This window comes from Tiliqua scincoides, chromosome 5 (genome assembly GCF_035046505.1).
Source record: "Tiliqua scincoides isolate rTilSci1 chromosome 5, rTilSci1.hap2, whole genome shotgun sequence".
Taxonomy (NCBI): Eukaryota; Metazoa; Chordata; class Lepidosauria; order Squamata; family Scincidae; genus Tiliqua; species Tiliqua scincoides.
The window spans coordinates 115,817,222-115,833,298 of NC_089825.1; the positions used below are offsets into that span (position 1 = coordinate 115,817,222).

Here is a 16,077-nt window from a genome sequence, read left to right on the forward strand (position 1 = left end):
CCATAGCCAACAACCGGGACCTCACCTACACCCTCCTCATCTCCCTCCTGCTCTGCTTCCTTTGTTCACTGCTGTTCATTGGACAACCTGGGAAGGTGACGTTTCTCCTCCGACAAACTGCTTTTGGCATCATCTTCTCAGTGGCTGTTTCTTGCGTTCTGGCAAAAAAACATTACTGTAGTTCTGGCCTTCATGGCCACCAAACCAGGATCCAGGATGAGGAAATGGGTGGGGAAAAGTCTGGCCAGCTCCATTGTGCTTTGCAGTTCCCTGCTTCAAGCTGTCATTTGTGTGGTGTGGCTGACAAACTCTCCCCCATTCCCAGATACTGACATGAACTCAGTACCTGAAGAAATGGTCCTGGAATGCAATGAGGGCTCTGTGACGATGTTTTACTGTGTCTTTGGGCTACATGGGCTTCCTGGCCATTGTCAGCTTTGCTGTGGCTTTCCTGGCCAGGAAGCTCCCGGACACCTTCAACGAAGCCAAGTTCATAACTTTCAGCATGTTGGTCTTTTGCAGTGTTTGGCTATTGTTCATTCCCACCTACCTGAGCTCTAGGGGAAAATCCATGGTAGCTGTGGAGGTCTTCTCTATCTTAGCATAGATAGCGCTGGGTTGCTGAGCTGTATCTTTTCCCCCAAATGTCACATTATTATATTGAGGCCGGAGTTGAACGTCAGGGAACAACTCACTAAGGGGAAAGCACTGGGGTAGCTCAAGTGATTCAGATGCGCCTGCAAACTTGGACTGTTCTGAGACTACCTTGCTAAGCAGTTGTCACTTTCAACCCCCTCAACAAGCTTTCTAGGGCTACAGCCCTATGCACTCTTTCCTGGGAGTAGGCCTTATTGAACACAATGGGACTTGCTTCCGAGTAGATATGCATAGGATTGTGCTGTATTTATCTATTATGTTTTAAATAAGGGTTTGAGTTTAATTTAAACGTTAAGTTTGTATTAGACATTTATATTGAGTTTTATATGTTAAATCCAACATTTGCATGAGACATTCATACTGGGCATTTACAAGCCTTTTAAGCCTCCATATTTTTTTTAAATGAGACTTTGGCTTTGCTTCTGTTGAAATCACTTTAATATTTACATCCCAATACCAATTAGTAATAATTTCTTGGTGCAGCCTCCACTTCATTGAGCTTGGGAACAGAGGCTGCTAGATGTCTCCTTGCCGTACTTAGCCCAGATAAAATCCCCTGCAGCCAGCGCCAAAGTGGTTACATGGCAGCTGCTATCTCCATGGGAGAAGGGGACTTCTATCCCCCTCCCCTGGGGAAAGGTCCAAGCCCCACAATGGGGCTTCTCATGGGCCGGCTATTTTGCCAGCACAGACTTGAGAGAATTCATGTTGGGCCTTCCATCCCAACTTGGAGTTCAGGATCCTGCCCCCGTCCTGACCCAGTTCCTCGTCCTGAACCACCCTCCCCTGCCCTCCCTCTCCCCAGAACGCCTCCCACCTGTCCTCGAAGCCCTTACCGCCACCTGGAGCTCTAAACTAGCTTATCTAGCTCTAGCACCGGCACTGACTCGGCACAAAGTGTCTTGGGCATGCCTTATGGCACATTTGCGACACCCATTAAAGAGCTCAGGATTGGGCTCTGAGATAGGATTGGGTTGTGCTTCTGAAAGTAGAGGTGATTCAGAAGCAGATAAAGCCAAACTTGGACTCTAACAAATGTTGGAACTCTAAATAATGAACACATAAAAAACCTTGACTTTAACGTCAAAAACATGTTTTCCTCAGCAAAGTCATAATTACACACAGTTATGGTATGTATATCTAATACAGAATTATTACACACATAATTTGAACAGATAACGTTCTCTCCCCGGTAATTAACAAACTACTGGAATTAATTCTGCTGCTTGTTACAACCTCTGGGGAGTGGCTCAGTGACCACAAGCAAGAATGAGAGTGAAGAAAAATGGTATATATACTCTTAAAGAGGGCCACATTGGAATCAGTCTGATCCCGGAGACTTTGGAATTAATCACTCAGATGTCAGAATTGCATATAAGAAGAGTTGATGGCCATTCCGATCTGTCTCTTAGATGCTCCGTGGAGGAGAATTTTGTTTCTGATTCTGCTGATGCTGTCATCTGACATATCATACGAAACGCATACATTGAAATGCATGGATTCGGATCCCTTCCCTTTTCTTTACAGGTATTTGCGACCAGGAAGCATCACGATTGGTGGCATTACATCGCAAATCAGTATGCACTTTGAAGTGGATGACTTCTATCAGCACCCGCGCCACTCAGTGACTGGTGGGACCGTGTAAGGACTTCATTGTTTTCTTCTTCCCAATACGTTTGTGCTCAGCTCCTGTTCTCTGGCAGGCCAGTTCTGGAATTATTTATAATGATCTGTGACCTTATTTTACCAGCTGATAGCATCTATCTGTCATCATTCTTTTTCCTTAGTGTGGTCTGAATAGAAGCAGAGACAACTGATCACCAAAACAGGAATGCAGCCTACAATTAAAAACTAAAAAATAGGAGGGAGATACAGTGGCATAACTAGAACGGGTGCAAAGCACTAAGTTTTGCAGGGATCCTCTCTGCGGCATGCAAGCAGCCCCTTCCCCCCTCCCCTTCAGAACCTTCCAGGCGGTGGAAGCAAAACGGAGGCATATGTCTCCAATTTGGTCCCACTGCCTGGAATGGCTCTGAAGGGGAGTTGGAGACGAGACGAGGGGCTGCTTGCACACTTTAGTGAGGCTCCCTGCAAAACTTAGAGCTTTGCACCCCTTCTAGCTATGCCATTGGAGAGATACATATACACGCTTGATATGGGGCAAAATTGCACTCTGCTGTTTCTAGGAACGAGAACGCAAGAACTGGGGATTTCACTGTAAAAGATGTATTTCAACCCCAAAGTACCTTGTTTTTACAGGAAAAGCAAAAACGGGCAAAGGAATTCTGTCCTGGCCCTTTACTGAATGAAATGGGTTGCATTGAAAGTGGTGTCATTTGGCCTTCCTCATATTCCTGTTCTCTCTTGCAAAATGTCTGTGCCCCAGAGGTGTTTGAAAACAGTGTTCTTTACTTTACTCAGAATTAAGCTCATTGTGTTCAGTAAGACATAGGCTGTAAACTTATCCTACTCACTGTAAACAACACTTCTACACCATCACTTTTTTGCAAGCTGTTTGCTAGGAACTGATAGCTTTTCTTGACGCAACAACAGCTCTGCCAGGTAGGCTAGCCCAAGGCCATGTGGTGCTCTAGGACAGGGCTTCCCAAGTGTTTTCACTTGCGTACCGCTTGGCAGCCCATTTCCATAAATGGTATCTCTCATATTAGCAAAATGAGTGTAATGAATCTAATTGCTGTTATTTCAAATTTATATATTTTCAACTACTGAACGATATCTGGAAATACAGAAATTGATGACCAGAAATTAACGTTGAGGCTTTCTCAGCCTCTTAGCTGCCTTCATTGCTATGCTGCCAGCCCCACTAGGCTTTCCAATGCAGACCTGCAATTTCCCGCCACCGTTCAATTCTTTTTTCATGTACCCCTAAAGGTTATGGCAAGTACCCTTGGGGGTACTCATACCCCAGGTTGGGAACCACTGCTCTAGGTGTATTTCCTGTTGCTTGACAGGGGGTTGGACTAGATGACCTTTTATGCCCTTCCCAACTCTAGGTTTCTATGATTCTATGAAAAATGTGCTGTTACATAGTGCATTGATTATGCATTATGTAGGATTATGGATTATGCATTATGTAGGATTATGTAGGATTATGGAGGATTATGGAGGATCAGGAGGTATGCGCAACCTCCTGATTTTAGGAATGGGTTAAGTCAGAATGCCAGATGTAGGGGAGAGCACCAGGATGAGGTCTCTTGTTATCTGGTGTGCTCCCTGGGGCATTTGGTGGGCCGCTGTGAGATACAGGAAGCTGGACTAGATGGGCCTATGGCCTGATCCAGTGGGGCTGTTCTTATGTTCTTATGTTCTTATGATTACATATAAATAAAAGGCAGTATTATTAAACACTCAGTAGTCATGCCATCAATTTTTAAAGAAATGTAGAATTTATAACTTTGTAAAGGTAAAGCAAGCAGTCACTGCCAAAAGGAAACCTTATAGAATTCTTTGAAAAGGTCAACAGGCATGTGGATGCGGGAGAACCTGTGGACATTATATATCTGGACTTTCAGAAGGCGTTTGACACGGTCCCTCACCAAAGGCTACTGAAAAAACTCCACAGTCAGGGAATTAGAGGACAGGTCCTCTCGTGGATTGAGAACTGGTTGGAGGCCAGGAAGCAGAGAGTGGGTGTCAATGGGCAATTTTCACAATGGAGAGAGGTGAAAAGTGGTGTGCCCCAAGGATCTGTCCTGGGACCGGTGCTTTTCAACCTCTTCATAAATGACCTGGAGACAGGGTTGAGCAGTGAAGTGGCTAAGTTTGCAGACGACACCAAACTTTTCCGAGTGGTAAAGACCAGAAGTGATTGTGAGGAGCTCCAGAAGGATCTCTCCAGACTGGCAGAATGGGCAGCAAAATGGCAGATGCGCTTCAATGTCAGTAAGTGTAAAGTCATGCACATTGGGGCAAAAAATCAAAACTTTAGATATAGGCTGATGGGTTCTGAGCTGTCTGTGACAGATCAGGAGAAAGATCTTGGGGTGGTGGTGGACAGGTCGATGAAGGTGTCGACCCAATGTGCGGCGGCAGTGAAGAAGGCCAATTCTATGCTTGGGATCATTAGGAAGGGTATTGAGAACAAAACGGTTAGTATTATAATGCCGTTGTACAAATCGATGGTAAGGCCACACCTGGAGTATTGTGTCCAGTTCTGGTTGCCCCATCTCAAAAAAGACATAGTGGAAATGGAAAAGGTGCAAAAGAGAGCAACTAAGATGATTACGGGGCTGGGGCACCTTCCTTATGAGGAAAGGCTACGGCGTTTGGGCCTCTTCAGCCTAGAAAAGAGACGCTTGAGGGGGGACATGATTGAGACATACAAAATTATGCAGGGGATGGACAGAGTGGATAGGGAGATGCTCTTTACACTCTCACATAATACCAGAACCAGGGGACATCCACTAAAATTGAGTGTTGGGCGGGTTAGGACAGACAAAAGAAAATATTTCTTTACTCAGCGCGTGGTCGGTCTGTGGAACTCCTTGCCACAGGATGTGGTGCTGGCGTCTAGCCTAGACGCCTTTAAAAGGGGATTGGACGAGTTTCTGAAGGAAAAATCCATTATGGGGTACAAGCCATGATGTGTATGCGCAACCTCCTGATTTTAGGAATGGGTTAAGTCAGAATGCCAGATGTAGGGGAGAGCACCAGGATGAGGTCTCTTGTTATCTGGTGTGCTCCCTGGGGCATTTGGTGGGCCGCTGTGAGATACAGGAAGCTGGACTAGATGGGCCTATGGCCTGATCCAGTGGGGCTATTCTTATGTTCTTATGTTCTTTTCTTGCTGCTTACATTCGAACATGCATAGCACATGTATGTGCTCTTAATGTATAGACCTGTTAGTCACTCAGTGGAGAAATTCTCTGTAATATAGCAAATGACTCCCATTACAGTGTCCTGGGTAAAAACTACCAGCATACCTTGGCTTTGGCATTTGCTGTGGAGGAGGTGAATGCAAACCATGAACTCTTACCTAATGTCACCGTGGGCTTCCACATCTGTGACAGCTACTTCCAAGGGACACCCCGGGCCATGATGGAGCTTCTTTTCACACACAAATCATTTATTCCCAACTATAAGTGTGGTGTACAGAACAACTTGATAGCAGTCATTGGGGGACTTTATTCTGCGATCTCTGAGGACATGGAAATCTTCCTGAGCAGCTACAAAATTCCACAGGTAGAATAAGCACATGGTGAGAATACCTAGGTATGAGAAAACCCCATACCTAGTATGTTCTCCACCCCTGACTAAAGTACAGTGTATGTGGATGGATTGGGTGGGGGTATGCTGGATTAGGTTTTCTTCAGACTTTGCAACTCCCTGACTCAATAAATTATTTATTGGGAACTCATTTCCTCTCTGCTTTTTATCACCAACTCATGTGATTTCACTGAATTGAAAATATATATTTAATGCAGAAATACATATTACTTCTGGGCTGATCATATTTACAGTACATATTTCAGTACAGAAAACACTGAATCTTCCTTATATGTTTTGTATTGACTGCAGACAAAACTGACTATAGAATTAAAATTACACATATATCACTATTAAGGCAGACAGTCACATTTCATTTTAAAAAATTATGTTCTTTCTTTTCTTATCCATACCCCCTACCCCTCCATTTGATTGTCTCTGAAGTTTACATATGGCTCTGCTTCAGGAATGGATGATGACAAAGAACATTCCTTCTACCAGATGGTCCCAAATGAAGCCCACCAATATAAGGGTATAAGTGAACTACTTCTGCACTTCAGATGGACATGGGTTGGGGTCCTTGCTAAAGATGATATAAATGGTGAAATATTTGTGCAAAACTTATTCATGGTGTTTCACCTGTATGGCATCTGTTCAGCTTTCCTAAAAAGGCTTAAGGAAATTTATAGCGACGGCATTTTGGATACAGTGAATTGGATGCTAGACATAAACAGTGCGGCCATGAAAAGCAATGCTAATGTCTTGGTTGTCTATGCAGATCACATACTGCATTTGCGATGGTTGTTTTATATATCAGAACTAGGATTAGAAAGGGAGCCTGAAGGTAAAGTGTGGATTTTGACTGCTCACATGGAGCTTACAGCATTGCCTTTTCAGAAGAGTTGGGCTGTACAAGACATCCATGGTGCTCTGTCCTTCACAATACATTCAAATGATGTGACAGGATTCAACAGCTTTCTTCAGACCAGGAATCCTTTCTTGTCGAAAGAAGATGGTTTTATCAGGGACTTCTGGGAACAGGCATTTGACTGTGTTTTTCCAGATTCATTTGCTGGCACTGAAGGCGAGACTCTCTGCACTGGGACCGAGAAACTAGAGAGTCTTCCTGAGGCTTTTTTTGAACTCAGCATGGTGGGCCATAGTTACAGCATCTACACTGCTGTATATGCTGTTGTGCATGCATTACATAGCATGAAATTGTACCAAGCCGAACACAGAACAAAGTTGACTGGAGAGAGACAGTATCTTCAGAGTCAGCAGTCATGGCAGGTAATGACCCGAGAAGTGACTGGGCAGGGAACATTTGCAAACTTTTGTGTCACTTATCTTAGTTAGGAACTGGTGTTCTCTCCTACACTCCTATGTTGAGGGAAGCTCAAATCTTACTTCCAAGTAAGCACTTAGCAATGGGCAATTAGCAAATTGGATCTTACAGTTAACTGAGATCTACTGGTGCATCAAATAATGCTAGAGTAACAACTCTCCAATTTCTTAATAATCAGCAAGGTTCAAAATGATGCTTGGGTGTTGATTACTTATTAGGAAGAAAATTGGGAAATTTGATCTTGTGAATTCTCCTTTGGAAAAGTCTCTGAATTAGACTTTCAAGAGTGGATGTGGGGTGGGGTGGTTAGACTATACTGGGCCTAATGGGACAAGGATCTGACTCCAAACGAGGTCACCCTATTTTGTTACCCATTTGCATCTATTTGGAAAATGTGTTTTCATTTTTCTATCTAGCTCCACCACTTCCTGAAAGGAGTCTCATTTAACAACAGTGCTGGAGACATGGTTTCTTTTAATCAGAAGAGGGAATTGGTCTCAGGGTTTGACATTATAAACTGGGTCACTTTTCCAAATCAATCTTTTAAGAGAGTGAAAATCGGAAAGCTGGATCTCCAGGCTCCCCTGGACAGAAAGTTCACCATTCATGATGATGCCATCATATGGCACAGAAGGTTTAACCAGGTAGGAATTGAACACAGGTAATGTCACAATTTTTCACATTTTGAATGGACACTCAATCTGAAAGAGTGAGTGTCGTGAGTGAGTGTAGTGAGGAAAGACTATAAAAGTGGTGATAATAGTGGTGGCAGCAATATTGCCACTCCAGAGGCCCAATCCTATCTAAATTCCCAGTGCTGAGGCACCTATGGGCAGCCAACTGGGTGAGTGCTGCAACCTATACTTGGGGGGGGGGGGTAATCATGGAAACCTCTCCAAGGTGAGGGAATGTTTGTTCCTCTACCTTGGGGCTGCTTTGCAGCTGCACTGGCACTGGACAATTGAATAGGATTGGATCCCAGGCAATATGTCCGTAGTATGTAAGACTTAAGGCACTGAACGTAATTGTCCCGGTCCTTTATCATAAGGGGAAAACAGACTAATGGTGCCATTTGCCATACGTAGAAATCTTCATCATCCCACTGCATAATTCCAAGGTTGATGGCCAGATGAAGCTTCACTCCTTTTGATCATGGCACTATAGCTGTGGAATGCACTGCCAGGGAGGCCCATCTGACTTCTGCAAAGTGATGAACAGCTAGCTATTCTGTAAGGTGTTGGGGAAATTGCATGTGCCTTCCTTTACACCGGTGCTCATCAACTTGTGGGTTGTGACCCCAAAGGAGTTGCAAAACCTCATTTGGGGGGTCATGGCAACTTTCCTAAACCTGTGCAGGAGTGGGCTTGGATCCAATCCAGTTATGGTACTGTCCTATCAAAACTGAGTTCTTGATATAATCCTGAACAGCCTCTTCTTGCTGTCTTACTTTACAGTGCGTAAGCCCTGCCCTCTTCAGGCTGCTACCTCATAGGGTTGTTGTAAAGACAAAAGGGTTAGAGGGAAATGGGACAGGTGGGGGCAGAGGGTGGGCTCATCGGGACCCAGGAGGGAGTGCGGGATCTGCACTGGGTCCCCAGCCTCATAATTTCTTTATTTAACTACTGAAGTTGAGGCATGAAAAATGTTGAGGACCAATGCTTTAGACTATTGTTCGTTGATGTGTTTATTTTTCTGGTAGTGGTAGTTAGTGGTTTTCTTGTTGTTTTCTAGTATATATTTTTCGTTCATTTTGAAAGGTTTTGTTTAATAAAAGCAAAGCAGGAAATTATTGTTCGAAATTGAAAAGGTCAATAATAACAAAAACAAGAACAATAAGCTGCTTTTTCCATTTATGCACCAGGTATTGCCGCTTTCTGTATGTAATGATGGCTGCCACCCTGGTTACAGAAAAGAAAAACAGGAAGAGAAGCCGTTTTGCTGCTATGATTGCATCCCGTGTCCAGATGGGAAGATTTCAAGTGAGAAGGGTAAGAGACATAGAGCCCAGTCCTGAACTCGGCACGCTGGCTCACTGCTGGTGCTAGCACAGTGCTGGCCGGCGCTCGGCTAGCACCAGGCAAGTGCCGGAGCGCCACCGCTCAGCAGTCACGTGGATCGCTGAGCAGTGGAGAGGAAGGTGAGGCATGGGGGGAGGTGGGGACGAGGTGTTCTGCGGCAGGGGGAGGAGGAAGGAGGGCAAGGAGAGGGCAGGTAAGAGGCATTTCAGGGGATGTAGCGGGGCGGGAGGGAGGTGGGACTAGTGGAACTTCATTCCACTGGATCCAGAGCTTCCATGTCAGGCTCACCACCTTTGGGTCGGTGTAGAATAGAGTAGCCCCATTGCAGGGCTACTCGCTTTACCCAGGGGAAGAGGACAAAAGTCCCTTTCTCCTGAGGAGCCTCTGACGGCTGCCTGGAGCGCGCAGGATGCGGCAGCAGCCATTTTCGGTCCCATTGCAGCCCAGCACGCTGGGCAGTTCAGGACTGGGCTGTGCCTAAAGCCCATTTATCAACACATGGCAGGAAGAGGGAGTGACATGTGCTGGCAAGCCTCTTCTTATGCAAATGTACTTCAAAGTGATGCCCTTCCCACTGATCATTAGTATATCCCTAATTGGAGGGAGGATCTCTTCAGACAAATGCCCTACTTTGGCTAGCAGGGTGTGCTTGCAAGTGCATGAGCTTGCATCTTGCCAATGCACTCTCGTTGTCTCCCCCCCCCCCCAGACCAGAGGGTAATGTACAGGGTTTAGGCACACCAGCATAGGGGTATTCTGTGCTGAGTTCTCTATTGATCCCAAAGAATATGAGCAGCAGATCCATGTACATTTAATGATAGAGACCAAATCTGATGCAGGTGCAGAAGTCCAACTTTCCCCCTCCTCTGATATAAGAATGGAAATGAAGTTTGTTTTCCTCTGAAAATTAAAAAGCAGTGTAATTCAATTGCACCTATTTACCTCTAGAGAAGCAAAAACATATATTTGGGTAAACCACTACAGTTTTGTAAAAAGAGGAATGCTGAGAGGATCTCAGTGTGTTCAGACTTCTAAATAGACATGGTAGCCATTTTACCACTAAAAGATGTCAGAGACTTACACTATGGCATTTGATTAATTCCAGAACTTACACCCACAAGGTGAGGTGTATTAAAAATTGAAGGAGTGTCGTATCTTAGCCTTCCTTCCTTCCTTCCTTCCTTCCAGACATGGAGGTCTGCTTTCAATGCCCAGAAGGTCATTACCCCAACATGGACAAGAATACATGCATTCCCAAGAATGTGACTTTCCTATCTTATGAAGATAATTTGGGGATAGCTTTAGCCATGTTGGCACTGTTGTTTTCTTCAGCCACAGCCCTGGTTCTAGGAATGTTTATGAAGCACCGGAACACTCCCATTGTCAAAGCCAACAATCGGAACCTCACCTACACCCTCCTCATCTCCCTTATGTTCTGCTTCCTCTCTTCCTTGTTGTTCATTGGCAGTCCTGAGAAAGTGACGTGTCTCCTCCGCCAAACTGCCTTTGGCATCATCTTCTCAGTGGCTGTTTCTTCCGTGTTGGCAAAAACCACCACTGTGGTTCTAGCTTTCATGGCCACCAAGCCAGGGTCCAATTTGAGGAAATGGATGGGGACAAAACTGACCAACTCCATTGTTATTTCCTGCTCCCTTTTCCAAGTTGGCATCTGTACTGTGTGGCTGGCCACCTCTCCCCCATTCCCAGATGTTGACATGCATTCAATGAGTGAAGAAATTGTGCTAGAGTGCAATGAGGGATCACCCTCCATGTTCTACTGCGTCTTGGGCTATATGGGCTTCCTGGCCATTGTCAGTTTCTCTGTGGCATTCCCGGCCAGGAAACTACCTGACAGTTTCAACGAAGCCAAGTTTATCACTTTCAGCATGCTGGTCTTTTGTAGTGTTTGGCTGTCCTTTGTCCCAACTTACCTGAGCACGAAAGGGAAATACCTGGTAGCTGTGGAGATCTTCTCCATCTTAGCCTCCAGTGCTGGATTGCTGGGTTGCATCTTTGTCCCTAAATGCTACATCATTTTGCTGAGGCCTGAACTAAATAGCAAGGAACAACTAATAAGGAGACACTGAAAAGAAAAAAAGTGCAATCCAGTATATATGCACGCACTTGAACATTTTCTGAAATGAGCTGTTTTCAGCATGTGAAACTTTCTCCAAATGCTTCCTAAATTCCCATTAAAAAAGGATTAAGTTCAAAGTTAGTTGGAACATTTTTAAAATGAGCTAATTCAAAGTGCTCTTCCAGATTCTTTCCAGAGAAATGTTGTACCTAGGGAATGGTTGGCAACCTTCAGTCTCGAAAGACTATGGTATAAGCCTACTGCACCCAGTATTCCCATGCGGTCTCCCATCCAAGTACTAACCAGGCCTGACCCTGCTTAGCTTCCAAGATCTGAAGAGATCAGGCATGTGCATGGTAACAGTTGCTGTTGTACCTAGGGAACACTGGGAACATGGCTATGGAGCACACTACTGTTAGGCTTCTACCCATTCCCACTGTACCCGGGCACAACTACATCTGAACACTGCTAGGGATAGAGCTGAAATCTGATAGAAGGCACCTTCAGATTGAGGGTGCCTGTTTGGGGTGATGGTGGATGTAAACCTTTGTTTAACAATTTTTACTCAAGAATGTGATGTAAACACTATAGTATTGTGTAATTGTCATTATTTTTCTTTGGGCAGTGGAATATATCATTCAGTGTTGTCCTCTTGCAATGCTTCATAGATGCTCACGCAGATGTACTTCCGCAGTACAGAGGGGCAAACATAAATGAATGTAAGGATCTGAAAGTGGAAGCAACATTATGTTACCCTGCACATGCCCAATCTTGTCTGATCTTAGAAGCTAAGCAGGGTCAGGCCTGGTTAGTACTAGGATGGGAGACCACCTGGGAATACTGGGTGCTGTAGACTTATACTATAGTTTTCGAGACTGAAGGTTGCCAACCATTTGCAATTAGGGCATGCCATATTACATTGTGAGACAAAAACTGGAAGGTTTCAAATGGAGCTCTGCTTCTGAACCAGAATTAAGAGCCAGTGTGCTGTAGTGGTTAGAGCAGGGGTCTTCAAACGTGTTGGCAGGAGGGCCGCATTGTATATCTGACATGGTGCCAAGGGCCTGAACATAAATAAATAATAAAAATATGGAGGACCAATGTGCTGAGAGTTTGATTGAAGTGGGTGCGCTGGAAGGAGGAGGGAAGCAGAAGACAAAATTGTCTTCCACAGGAAGAGGGGAGAATGGAATTTGAAAAAAAGAGTTGAAAAAGCATGGGTATATACCACATTCAGCCACTAGAGGTAATTACGTTACATTACATTCAGCTCCTCTAGTGACTGAATTCAGTATATACCCATGCTGGGAGATCCTGAATTGCATCTTTTTGAGCCATTCTTAGCCCTGAGAGGATGGGGAACTGTGTGGGTTGGATAAAATCTTCGAGAGGGCTGGATGTGGCCTGCGGGCCAGAGTTTAGAGACCCCTGGGTCAGGACCTGGGACCTGGAGGAGGAAGACCTGGATTCAAATCCCCAACCCGCCAGAGAGCTGATTCAGCTGATTCTGGCCGCAGTCCTAGGCAGCGCAATTCTATACCTCGCCTGAGCTGGTGCTGCCATCTGTCTGCTGGCTCAGAGTTTTGGAAATGTGCCATCAAGCATGTTTGCAACTACTTGTGAGCCAGTAGTTCCAGCTCAAAGGCCTGCACCAGCCTTCCGGCACTGCATCCGGGAGCAGCACCAGCCAGAGCAGGTAGCGCAGGTGTGGCACAGGGGCATGGGGAGCTTGGTATGGGAGCGCCCACATTCCTAAGTGTGTTTTGTGTGTGTCTGATTGTTGGCTTTTCTGTCAACTGCAACTGCTCACACTTAGCGTCTACCTGTGTGAATGAATGAGACACTAAATTGTTTTGGCCTTGATTCCCTTTCCCTACTTTTGAAATTGTCAGGGTCCCTCTGGCTTACCTTGGGGAGACCTGGGACAAGGGGGCTGCTTGCAGGGCGACAGGGGGCTCGAGGCAAGAAGAAGGCTGACCCGGAGGCCAGCTGTGGAGGAACACTGACTGGGAGAGCCAGGAAAGGAGGAGGGTGGAGGAGTGTGAGGGCCCAGCCTTTTAGCCATCTCAAGGAGGAAGGGGCAGGGCCTAGAGGGGCAGGTCAGCAGCATACAGCCTAACCGGGCCAGGGATGATGGCAGTCTGGGCTAGGCAGCCGGCTGGAGCAGAAGCCAGCCTGCCTGAGAGCCAGGACTCTCTGGGAGTCCAGGAGCCCCAGCAGGTGGGGAGAAGGACCAGGGTGACGCAACCCCCCACATTCCTTTCTGAGGCCCCCTGCCTGGGTCATTGCTGCTTGAGCTGGAATCCTCAGTGCCCCACTGCTGCCTCTCACACCTGGGAGGGTTCACCGAAACCCGGGGCCCCACAGTAATATTATCCCAAAATATCCCTGCCTGAGGGGGGACATGATTGAGACATACAAAATTATGCAGGGGATGGACAGAGTGGATAGAGAGGTGCTCTTTACACTCACACATAGCACCAGAACCAGGGGACATCCACTCAAATTGAGTGTCAGGACAAACAAAAGGACAGACAAAAGAAAATATTTCTTTACTCAGCTTGTGGTTGGTCTGTGGAACTCCTTGCCACAGGATGTGGTGATGGCATCTGGCCTGGACGCCTTTAAAAGGGGATTGGACAAGTTTCTAGAGGAAAAAACCATTACGCTTTACAAGCCATGATGTGTATGTGCAACCTCCTGATTTTAGAAATGGGCTATGTCAGAATGCCAGATGCAAGGGAGGGCACCAGAATGAGGTCGTTTGTTGTCTGGTGTGCTCCCTGGGGCATTTGGTGGGCCGCTGTGAGATACAGGAAGCTGGAGTAGATGGGCCTATGGCCTGATCCAGTGGGGCTGTTCTTATGTTCTTATGTTGAAAATAAAATTTTGTTACTTTCACCCTTGTGTCCATCTTTCTTCCCTCCAGAATCACTGTTGGCCACTGTATAGAGTCCCAGCACAGGAAATACATTTCCCCCATGTGCAGGTCTGAAAAGTGCACTGGTAACATTTTCATTGAAGATGTGTATGATCCAGCAAATTGGTTCGACTGAATAAGACAGCTGACATTTTAGTGTAGAAGAATTACTTGGAAAAAAATAACTGATAATTACTATGCGGTACCAAAGAATCATGATAATCAATGCTTTCCGAAAGACTTACAACATGCCATTTCCCAAACAGAGAAAGGGTTGAAAGAAATGTTAGAGAAAGCCGAAGCAACTCTTTTTTTTAAATTTAGTCATTTCTGCTGCAAATTGTACAACCCAAAAATAGCATGTAAATTAGCAAAGGAAGGCTGCAGGGACTGAATATATCTCAGTGACTGACTGATTGACATCTCTCATAATCTCCAGTGAGCATATTGTAAGCTAAAAGAAAAGAACTGAAATAGATAGAAGATTGTGAGCAATTAAAACAAGAGATTATTACATGCTGCAAGGAAAAAAAAAAAAAAACAGGGAGAAGAAACATTGGCAATTGGTGTTGACACAGGTTAAAGCAGGTTTTCCCTACCTCGCTAAGCATAAATTAGCACTTCATAGAACAAATGCAAAGCTTTAGGAACATAATAATGGTAATTTGGGACTAACTGGGATTATAGCAAAATTCAACCCTACAGTGCAAGAACATTTCTCATGCTTCAAAAATGAAAAGAAAAAAAAGCATTACAATTATCTAGGTCTCCTATTTAAAATGAGCTGATATCAATGATGATATTGTAAATGATGAAAAAAAATTCACTGAAAACTGCAAAGGGTTTTGCAGTTATCGCAGTCTTGACTCTGTTCCTAATCTGAGAGCCAGGATGGTGTAGTGCTTTGAGAACTGGACTTAGACCAGGAAGATTCAGGTTTAAATCCCTCCTCAACTACGAAGCTTATTAGGTGACTTTAGGCCAGTCACTATCTATCGGCCTTGCCTCCCTCACAGGGTAGGCTTTGTTAAATTGACATGACTTCTAAAGAAATGGTTAGGGGAGAATTTTGTTAACTTTCAGTTCAAGGCAGAAGTGGACTGTCAGATTCTCTTCTAACTGCACAGGATGGACTTGGGCTACAGTCCTATATAAACTTATCTAGGACTACCTCCCACTGAAATCAATAGGTCTTTCTTCTGAATAGACACGTATATGATTACACTGTTGGTCTCCATATTAGCATCCATTCATGGGGGAAACATGGAAGGCCAAAAACAAGGAGTAGAGGCATGCATAATTCAACCCAACTTTCTCACACCATATGGCTACTGCAACTTAAATTTGATATTGGGAGATATGAGGAAAAGTAGCTCAAAAGCCATGACGCTTCTTAGAGTTGTACAGAGAATTTGTACTATACCTGTAGCTCCAACAAAGACGAAAATGAAATTGAGACTGCGTGCTCCCTCTCTAATGGCAAATTTATGGTCTTGTTTTGTGTGTGAAGTGCATAGATGAAACGGAGACATGGAGATTACTCTGCACTGCAGCTAGGAAACAGGGTTCACACTGCAGAAAGTCTGCATTAGTGAACTAAACCTGTAATTGTAGAATGAGATTCTGATTACGTTTTCCTCTTTCTTAGCTGATCTCTTTGATTCAGGTCAGGCCTCAGCACAATAATGTAGCATTTAGGGAAGAAAATGCAACCCAGCAACCCAACTGTGGAGGCTAAGAGAGAGAAGATCTCCACAACCACCATAGACTTCCCCCTAGTTCTCAGATAGGTTGGCACAAAGGATAACCAAACACTGCAGAAGACCAGCATGCT

The 16,077-nt window shown here is 45.0% G+C and overlaps 1 protein-coding gene across 1 annotated transcript; it reads left to right on the plus strand.

The window, feature by feature from the left end:
- Positions 1-412: 412 nt before the first annotated feature.
- Positions 413-11,333, plus strand: LOC136653327 (vomeronasal type-2 receptor 26-like). The gene is made up of 6 exons (XM_066630237.1): positions 413-507; positions 2,185-2,298; positions 5,574-5,859; positions 6,328-7,173; positions 9,090-9,216; positions 10,435-11,333. Exons 1-6 carry the CDS (start codon positions 413-415, stop codon positions 11,331-11,333), a joined length of 2,367 nt encoding a protein of 788 aa, XP_066486334.1.
- The last annotated feature ends 4,744 nt before the right edge of the window (positions 11,334-16,077 follow it).

Coding starts and splice junctions, on each gene's coding strand:
- LOC136653327 (XM_066630237.1), top strand. CDS start 413: ATGGGCTTCCTGGCCATTGTCAGCTTTGCTGTGGCTTTCCTGGCCAGG. Junction 5,860..6,327: donor GCAGCTACAAAATTCCACAG/GTAGAATAAGCA, acceptor TTGTCTCTGAAG/TTTACATATGGCTCTGCTTC. Junction 7,174..9,089: donor AGAGTCAGCAGTCATGGCAG/GTAATGACCCGA, acceptor TTTATGCACCAG/GTATTGCCGCTTTCTGTATG.